Source organism: Streptopelia decaocto (genome assembly GCF_964273445.1).
Source record: "Streptopelia decaocto genome assembly, chromosome: 26".
Taxonomy (NCBI): domain Eukaryota; kingdom Metazoa; phylum Chordata; class Aves; order Columbiformes; family Columbidae; genus Streptopelia; species Streptopelia decaocto.
Genome location: NC_138681.1, coordinates 840,802 through 848,922, shown reverse-complemented (window position 1 = coordinate 848,922; position 8,121 = coordinate 840,802). Strand labels below are relative to the sequence as shown.

The 8,121-nt window shown below is 53.4% G+C and overlaps 1 protein-coding gene across 2 annotated transcripts; it reads left to right on the top strand.

The window, feature by feature from the left end:
- The first annotated feature begins 153 nt into the window (after window positions 1–153).
- Window positions 154–8,011, top strand: SYT11 (synaptotagmin 11). 2 transcript variants are annotated; one of them, XM_082073052.1, is made up of 4 exons: window positions 154–307; window positions 2,496–3,319; window positions 4,233–4,353; window positions 5,154–8,011. In XM_082073052.1, the coding sequence occupies exons 1-4, from the start codon at window positions 274–276 to the stop codon at window positions 5,462–5,464; spliced, it is 1,290 nt and encodes a 429-aa protein (XP_081929178.1). In that variant the 5' UTR covers window positions 154–273; the 3' UTR covers window positions 5,465–8,011. The 2 variants fall into 2 exon arrangements, with proteins under 2 accessions (XP_081929178.1, XP_081929177.1); XM_082073051.1 differs by having other exon boundaries at window positions 4,233–4,356.
- Window positions 8,012–8,121: the final 110 nt, after the last annotated feature.

The following is an 8,121-nucleotide window of genomic DNA, read 5'->3' as shown; positions in this document are numbered from 1 at the left end:
CAGCTCGGCGCCGCCGGCCCGCCGCGGGGGTCACACACACGGGGTCACGCGCGGGGCCGCACGCGCCGCCCGCCTGAGGCGCGGCCGGAGCCGCCGCCACTTGCCGAGTCACCGCCGGGCGGCGCGGGGCGGGGCGCGGGCGGGGCGGGCGGGGCGGGCGGGGCCTGCGCCGCGTCGGGACCAGTCGGCGGCTCCTGCATCCCGGGCTGCGCGCATCCTCCGGGCGGGGCCGCACCGCAGCCCGGCCACCCGCAGCGCGGCCCGCGCGGGGCCATGGCGGAGATCACCAGCGTCCACCCCGGCTTCGGTGAGTGCGGGGCCGCGCCGCGCGGCGGGCCTGCCCGGGGCGGCGGGAGAGGCCTCGCGGGCCGCGCCGCTCCCGTCCCGTCCTCCCCCCGTTCCGACACCCACCGCTCGGCCCCGGAGCCGCCGCGGGGCAGCGGGAGCGGGCGGCGGCCCCGCCGCATGACGTGATGTCTGTGCCGGCCGCGCCCGGCCCTTTGTTCGGCGCTCCCCGGGGGCCGGGGCGGCTGCGGCACCGGGGGAGGCGGGGCCGGGCGGGGGCGCCGCGGCGGGGGGCGGCGGGAGGAACCGGCCGGGCCGGGGAAACCCCGAACCTGCTAAATCATCGGAGGCGAAGAGACGGCTGGAGGAGCTGGAGCGAGTTCAGGGAAGGGGCTGGAGCACAATGTGATGGAGCGGCTGAGGCACCGGGGGAAACGGCCGCAAGTTGCACCAGGGGGGTTGAGGTTGTTAATTTGGGGTGATTTCTCCCCAAAGGGCTGTGGGCGTTGGAACAGGCTGCCCAGGGCAGTGCTGGAGTCGCCATCCCTGGGGGGTTGGATACACACAGAAGAGGTTCTGAGGGTGGGTTAACGCTTGGACTCCATGATTTTCAAGCTCTTTTCCAAGCCAAGCGATTCCCCAGGTGGCCCCGAGCCCCGCCGTGCAGCCCCGGTCCAGCTCCCGGACGCCGGTGAAACCGGAATTGGGCTGGTTTGCAGGTGTCTGTTTCCGCAGCCCAGGTGAGGGGGCTGAGCCGCAGCCGCGCCGGCTGGTCACCTGGGCCCCTCCCGTCCCCAAAACCCAACGGCTGCCTCTCTCTGCCCCCCAGCATTGACTGCCCGTCCCCTCGCACCAGGACGCCCCGGAGTTAAGGCCCCGTTACTGTATTTCCTTTAAATTCTGAAGTACTTAGTAATAATTCTCTATTTGATCATTTATCTAATGTGCAATATATCCAGTTACCTTTTACGTTGTGTTTCCTGGAATCCAAGAGCCACACGCCGTCATCATTTAATCATTGGCCACCATTAACCGTTAGGTACAATTGGCAAACAGCAGCTTTAAAAGGAGTTTTCAATCATTTTTCATTCATTGCAAAATAATTCCGTATCATCCAAGCTGGTTTTGTTTCAGTTAAATCAGCATCACATCAGAACAAAGATCTTTTCTGCCAAATTGGAATAAACCAGCACGGTTCTGTCCTTTTTGAGGAGGAGACGCTGCGGTGCCGTTGAAAACGGAGTAAAGTGCTTTGGAAGTTGCAAAAGCTTCACTAAAACTGGGTTTAGCAGGAATTCTTTGCCACAGAACATGATGGGAGCCAAATTGAAACGCCGAGATGATTCGATGGATCGCGGAGATTTATTTGGTGCTTTCTAGAATTGTCCGGTCGGACCTGCAGGAAATGAAGGTCCAAGAGCTGCTTCGGTGGGGACGCAACAGAAACAAAACCCACGTTAAGATAAAGATACTAGAATAAGGAGTTTTCAGCATTTCTCCTTTTCTGTGTATCCTGTTTGCGGTACGGAATGAAGGCAGGAAAATCAGTCACGTTTAGGGTTTTACCAGCTCTTGCCGGGGTTGTTATGACAATAATTCAATAATTTTGGGGTTTTCCCTTTCCTTATGGAGGCAGTTTGTAAAGAAAGAGCCGTGGGGCTGCGTCTCGGTCAACCGTTATGAATAGAAAATAGCACGGCTGCCAAAAATGAACACGGTTTGTTGTTATTGCTGAAGAACATGCTTGACATAAGCTCTAGAAAATATCAAATAAGCCCCAAATCCAAATGTGGGATTTTGTGTCCGTTGGTTTTTGACGTTGGATTTGCACATTGAATTTGGGGCTAGAAAAAGGGGTTTTTATGGGTCCGGGGCTGTGGCTGTTTTTATCACTCCCTGTTGATAAAATACGGGGCGTTTCAAAAGGATGGACCCAATTCCATAGACAGAGTTTGGTAACACTCTGTAGAATCGTGTAACATTTATAAAATGCCCATCCAGCGTCGCTGTGGCCATGCTGGTGATGCGGGAGCTTGATTTGGCAAGAGAAAGCCAAAAAACTCCTTATTGCAGCACGTGAAACGTAGGTCAAGCATTAGGAGTGTGGGAAATACCCACTAAAGGACGGGATGTTTTGTTGCGGGGCAGCTTTGCTCCCCAGATCGTTGAATTACGAGCAGTTAAGAGCCGCGTCCCTTGTCTCTCCGCAGACGTCTCCCCGGTCGCCGCGGGTCTCATCGGTGCCACCGTGCTGGTGGTTTCCGTCTCGCTCACGGTTTTTGTGTGGACATGTTGTCACCAGCAAGCGGAAAAGAAGCACAAAACGCCACCCTACAAATTCATTCACATGTTGAAAGGCATCAGCATCTACCCGGAGACCTTGAGTAACAAGAAGAAAATCAACCGCATGCGGAGGGAGAAGAACGGCGCTGCCAAGGAGGCCGGGAGGGGAAGCCTCTCGGCGGATGCTGCCGAATCGGGTTTGATCGGCTCCGAAAAGGCTCCGGATGCGCCAAACACGGCCCCGCGCGTGGAGCAGCTCCCGATCCAAGTCGATTACGGAGACGAACTGAGCCCAGATCAAAGCCTGACCCCGGGAGGGAGTAAAACCTCCTCCCCGTCCTCCCCGGGGGACGACGTGACGTTGGGCGAGCTGACGTTCTCGGTGGATTACAACTTCCCCAAGAAGGCGCTGGTGGTCACCATCCAGGAGGCGCACGGGCTGCCGGTGATGGACGAGCACACGCGCAGCTCCGACCCCTACATCAAGATGACGATTCTCCCGGACAAACGGCACCGGGTGAAGACCCGCGTGCTCCGCAAGACGCTCGACCCCGTTTTCGACGAAACCTTCACCTTCTACGGGATCCCCTACAGCCAGCTCCAGGATCTGGTGCTTCACTTCCTCGTCTTGAGCTTCGATCGCTTCTCGCGCGACGACGTGGTGGGAGAGGTCATGGTGCCGCTGGCCGGGGTGGATCCCAGCACCGGCAAGGTCCAGCTCACCAGGGAGATCCTCAAAAGGAACATACAAGTAAGTGGCTTCGCGTAGTTTTGATGCGAGACGTTGTGTTTTATCCACTTCTTTAGATCCAGGAGCCTCCGGAATTTTTAACACTAAATCCTTGGCCATGAGACCCATTTTCCAAAGAGCTGCGTTCTCTGAGTGACGCGGTTCTCCCTCTCGAATCGCGGCGGTTTGATACGGCACGGCGGCTCTTTAGGCCTAGAAATGGTGCATGTTCTAACCAACGATGCCGAGGGAAAAGGGAACGTCCCCGTCTCCAATAAAAGAGCTGAGGCGATAATGGGACATTTGTCTACACAGAAAACCCCACGGGGAGCGGGAGCTTTATCTGCCCCGACCGCTTTAGACGCACAAACTGGTCATTATCTCCATCTGATTATTGCTGTCAGCTGGAAATAAGTGGGAATAAATCAACGTAGCGCAGTGTGACGCGATTCCTCTCTGTCTTGAGTCAGTGCAGACGAATCCCACCCCAGATGAGCTGATACCTCATTTATTTTCTTACCAAGTTTATTTTTGCTACCCCCCCAGCTTCAACAGAAAAAGGGATTTGTGCTCACCTTAAAATACTGAAAATTGGTGGGGGCCAAAACCACCTTAATCAGGCTCAAACCTTCCAGGGGTCAAAACTCGTGGAGCTCAGCAGCTCCACGATCGCCCCGTTTCCCACCCGCGCCAACGCCGTTTCCCTCGATAGCAAATCAACCTCTTCTCAATTAGCACCATTTCAACAGAGCTTAACGAACGCCATCTGGAAACCCAAACTAATGATCTTAGTACAGCGTCACTCGTGGAAAGGCCAGCCAGCAGGTTGAACTGAGTCAATCTGTCAGGTTTTTACCCTGGTCCTGCGCCTTCGCGGACTCGCTCCTTCTGCACCACACAGAGCGATTTGCTGGGTTCTGTTTGTTTTCCCCAGAAATGCGTCAGCCGGGGGGAGCTGCAGGTGTCCCTGTCGTACCAGCCCGTGGCGCAGAGGATGACGGTGGTGGTGCTCAAAGCCAGACATTTGCCAAAGATGGACATCACCGGCCTCTCAGGTAGAAGCTATTTTCTCCAGCTCTGAACGCCTAGAAAATCATCATCTCCAAGTTTTCCACTGTTTTTTTGCCTAGAAGGGGAAGGCAGAAGAGCAGGGGTTAAACCAAAGGAGGGCTCGCTCAGGAAAGGGAGGAAATCACACGTGTGGTACATGAAAATAAAAAGCGTCGTGTGCCCTTATCTTAATTTGAATCCCAAAGCAGCATCCGCGCCCAGAGCTGGTTGATCCAGTAACACAGCGAGGCCGATGCAAAAGTGAAGCGTTTGGTTTCAAACTTGCTTTTTTTTATTCAGTACCTCCCATAGAAATGTTTCCATCTGCAAATTCTTCACATCTTTGAGGCTTTGTTGGCTGTTTCTTGAAACTGGGTGAAAATTCTTGCTTGTTAGAGGCGACAGGGAGAAGTTGGCACTGGCTGCACCAAAAAGGGGCTTGTTTGGCATTTCTGGGATTAATGACAGGAGAATACACCAAAACCTGGAGCGAGCGGCCCAGACTTAGAGCAGTTTCTTGAGCTGGCCCAAGTTCAGCAAACTAAACCTGCTCTGTTATTTCCAGGAGCGTTACCGGGCTGCGTTATTGCCTTATTTTTATTTCCACAAGTGTTTCTTGGCTGTTATTAGTTTATTTCTATTTCTACAAGCATTACCTGGCTGTTATTAGTTTTATTTCTATTTCTACAAGCATTTCTGGGCTGTTAGGAGTTTATTTGTCTTCCCAGGAGCGTTTCCTGGGCTGTGATATGAGTTTGGTTTTGTTTTCACGAGCTGCGTTATTAGTTTCTCCCTCTCCCCGCAGACCCCTACGTGAAGGTGAACGTTTACTACGGCCGCAAGCGCATCGCCAAAAAGAAGACCCACGTCAAGAAGTGCACTTTGAACCCCGTCTTCAACGAATCCTTCATCTACGACATCCCGGCCGAGCTGCTCCCCGACATCAGCCTGGAGTTCCTGGTCATCGCCTTCGAGCGCAGCACCAAGAACGAGGTGGTGGGCCGGCTGATCCTGGGCGCGCACAGCGCGACGCCCGCGGGCGCCGAGCACTGGAGGGAGCTCTGCGAGAACCCCCGCAAAGCCGTGCCCAAGTGGCACAGCCTCAGCGAGTACTAGGCCTAGGACAGACTCCAAGCCGGGTTTAGCTAGGCCTAGGGCAGACTTAAGCCCGGGTTTAGTTAGGACTAGGACAGACTTAAGCCCGGGTTTAGTTAGGACTAGGACAGACTTAAACCTGGGTTTAGTTAGGACTAGGACAGACTTAAACCTGGGTTTAGCTAGGCCTAGGACAGACTTAAGCCCAGGTTTAGCTAGGGCTAGGACAGACTTAAACCTGGGTTTAGCTAGGCCTAGGACAGACTTAAACCCCGGTTTAGCTGTAGAACAATTTCTTTTCATAAGAAGCAGCAACCTGATTGGTTCTCTAGTGATGTGATTTTTTGCAGGGCACTAAAATCCTAAAAAAAGAGCGTTAAACAGAGGAAAAAAACTACCACGAGTATATATAACAGTGTAATCACGCTATTGCATGCCTAATACAAACTGAAATTAGTATAACTACCGATAACGAGTCGCAGATTTTCATCCGATTCTCTGTCACTATGGAGTTGTGTTTGTGCCGAACTGTCTGTGCTGGTTTTCACCACGACTGGCCTGGTTTTTATGAGGCTTCTCCCGAAGTTGCCCAATTCTGCTGTTTCACCTCTGGTTTCTCGTTGGCTTTGCCTGCGGTCGGTTTGCTGCGCTGGGAGAAGCGAGCGCGTTGCCGCGGCGGGGGAGGTGGGATTCTGCACTAGCACAAAGGAAAATACAGGGAAAATGGCACTTTTCTTCAGAGGAGAAATCATTCCGGTGTCGGGCTCCGAAACTCTTGCCGGCGCCACCTGCTCGTGAGGTCACAAGAGATTCGCGTGGGAAACGCAGACGCCAAACCCGCGATGTTGCTTTTGCGACCGTCAGAATCGGGGAAACGTCGCTTTACTGCATCCGATTTAACCCCGTCTGTGCGTGAAGGGCCCGAAACACCCGCCGTGAGGACGTTAGATGTGAAACTCCACGTAGGCTCTGTTCCAATGGCACCACCCGAGACGGGAAAATATCTTGGGGGAAGAGGTTTTAAGTGTAAAAATGACAATTCCCTTTGTTCATCCTTGAGCCGGTTTGCGTTACGTTTGATGTCGTAGCGACCCCAGGGCCGGCTCTCAAAGACGGAGCAAACATCACGCTACAAAGTGGGGCACATTCTTCTTGTTCAGAGTTTTGAGTCGGTTCTTAAATCGCGACCGATTTCTGAGGCTCGGGCTGCGCTCAGTGTCACCTCCAGGCGTCACGCTGCTCTTTGCCAAGCGTGACCTGCAGCATTCGGCCCTCGACTGTCAATAATCAGTCGCTGGATTCCGTCCAGCAGGAAATGCAGACGCCCGTAACTTCATTTGGCTTCTTAGTACATTCAAACCAGGAAAAATAGGAAGATAATAATTGGCGGCAAGTAATTGATGATAATTATTTTTTGTAAACTGAGCAGAAATAGTTATTTCCAATGGAAATACAAAGCGGGAGCAAACCCACACATTTTCAGCCTTCGGTTGCTCCCCGTCTGTGCCCCGTGGAACAGAATTTATCACAATTACAAAATGTTAAGCACATTCAGGACTCGACCACTGAATTTTAGAGCCCTGTTGGGAAAACGATCCTTCCCACCTTCGTTAGCAATGAAAAGAGGCTAATTGAGCCGATCTTAATTGGGTTTCACTGGCCAGCACGTACAGCAGCAGCTGCTGGGAGGGCGAACACTCGGCGCTTTGTTGTCGCCGATGTTTTGGCGTCTCTTCCTAAGTGATTCTTTCTGCAAAGCTGAATCTTCTCCCTCGTAGCTCGTTATTCACTCCAACTTCCTCCCAGGCCGCATCTTTTTAGCGACAGAAGCGGCGTTGGAGCTAAAGCTCTATTTCTCGGCCTCTGTTGGTGCTTTGTCCATCCCCGCCACGAGGATTCTCTGTTGGGGCTCCCGTAGGTTTTCTCTTCTCTTGATCCTGTACCGGTGGCTCGCGGCCGCAAACCAGCCGCGTTTCCCTCGGCGCACATTCGCAATCCCCGTTGTTGCACTAAAGCGACGGCGTCGCTGCCGTTCAGCGCCGTCACCACTTCTCGGGACGTGCTTTGCAAACACGGCGCGGGGCGAACGACCGCGACTGCGGGCCCTTTGTCTCCTTTTTGGTGTGAAAAGCGTGCTCAGGCCTCCATGATCTCCACATTCCTTCAGCTGAAAAGGAAAAGATGAATTTCTTGTCAAGGAAACATGCTCAGGGTAAATAGATTTGGCTGTCGGGCATAGGAGGAGCTCCAACCCCCTTCTGGAATAATAGGGAACCGAAGATGTGCAGATTTCTATATTTTTAAAAGGTAAAATAGACAGTAAGTGACAGCGGACTCTGTAAAAATCTCCCAGGTGTGGTTATTTACCTTGTGTCTTCTATTGTAAAATTAACTTGGACAGTTACAACTTTGTGTGGAAAAAAATAAAGAGTAAAAAAAAAAGGCAAAGGCCGTAATGGCCGCGTGTGAACGTGCTAACGCTGTACGCTGATCCGCATCCTGTAACGCTATCGTCTGTCGGGTTTGGTAACGCACATCGAGCGTGCAAATAAAACGTCAATCACTGCAGCGGCTGCTGTGCCCTGTGTGAGCGTCGCACCGCGCGCGGGACGGCCCGCGGCCCACAAACGCACCCGCCAACAGCAAAGGAATGAGGCCGTAACGGAATTCTGGCAAAT

What these genes read in the sequence shown, in the direction of transcription:
- SYT11 (XM_082073051.1), top strand. Translation starts at nt 274, where the DNA reads ATGGCGGAGATCACCAGCGTCCACCCCGGCTTCG. An exon ending in CAGCGTCCACCCCGGCTTCG is followed by an intron (nt 308 to 2,495) that starts GTGAGTGCGGGG and finishes GTCTCTCCGCAG; the next exon opens with ACGTCTCCCCGGTCGCCGCG. An exon ending in CATCACCGGCCTCTCAGGTA is followed by an intron (nt 4,357 to 5,153) that starts GAAGCTATTTTC and finishes CTCTCCCCGCAG; the next exon opens with ACCCCTACGTGAAGGTGAAC.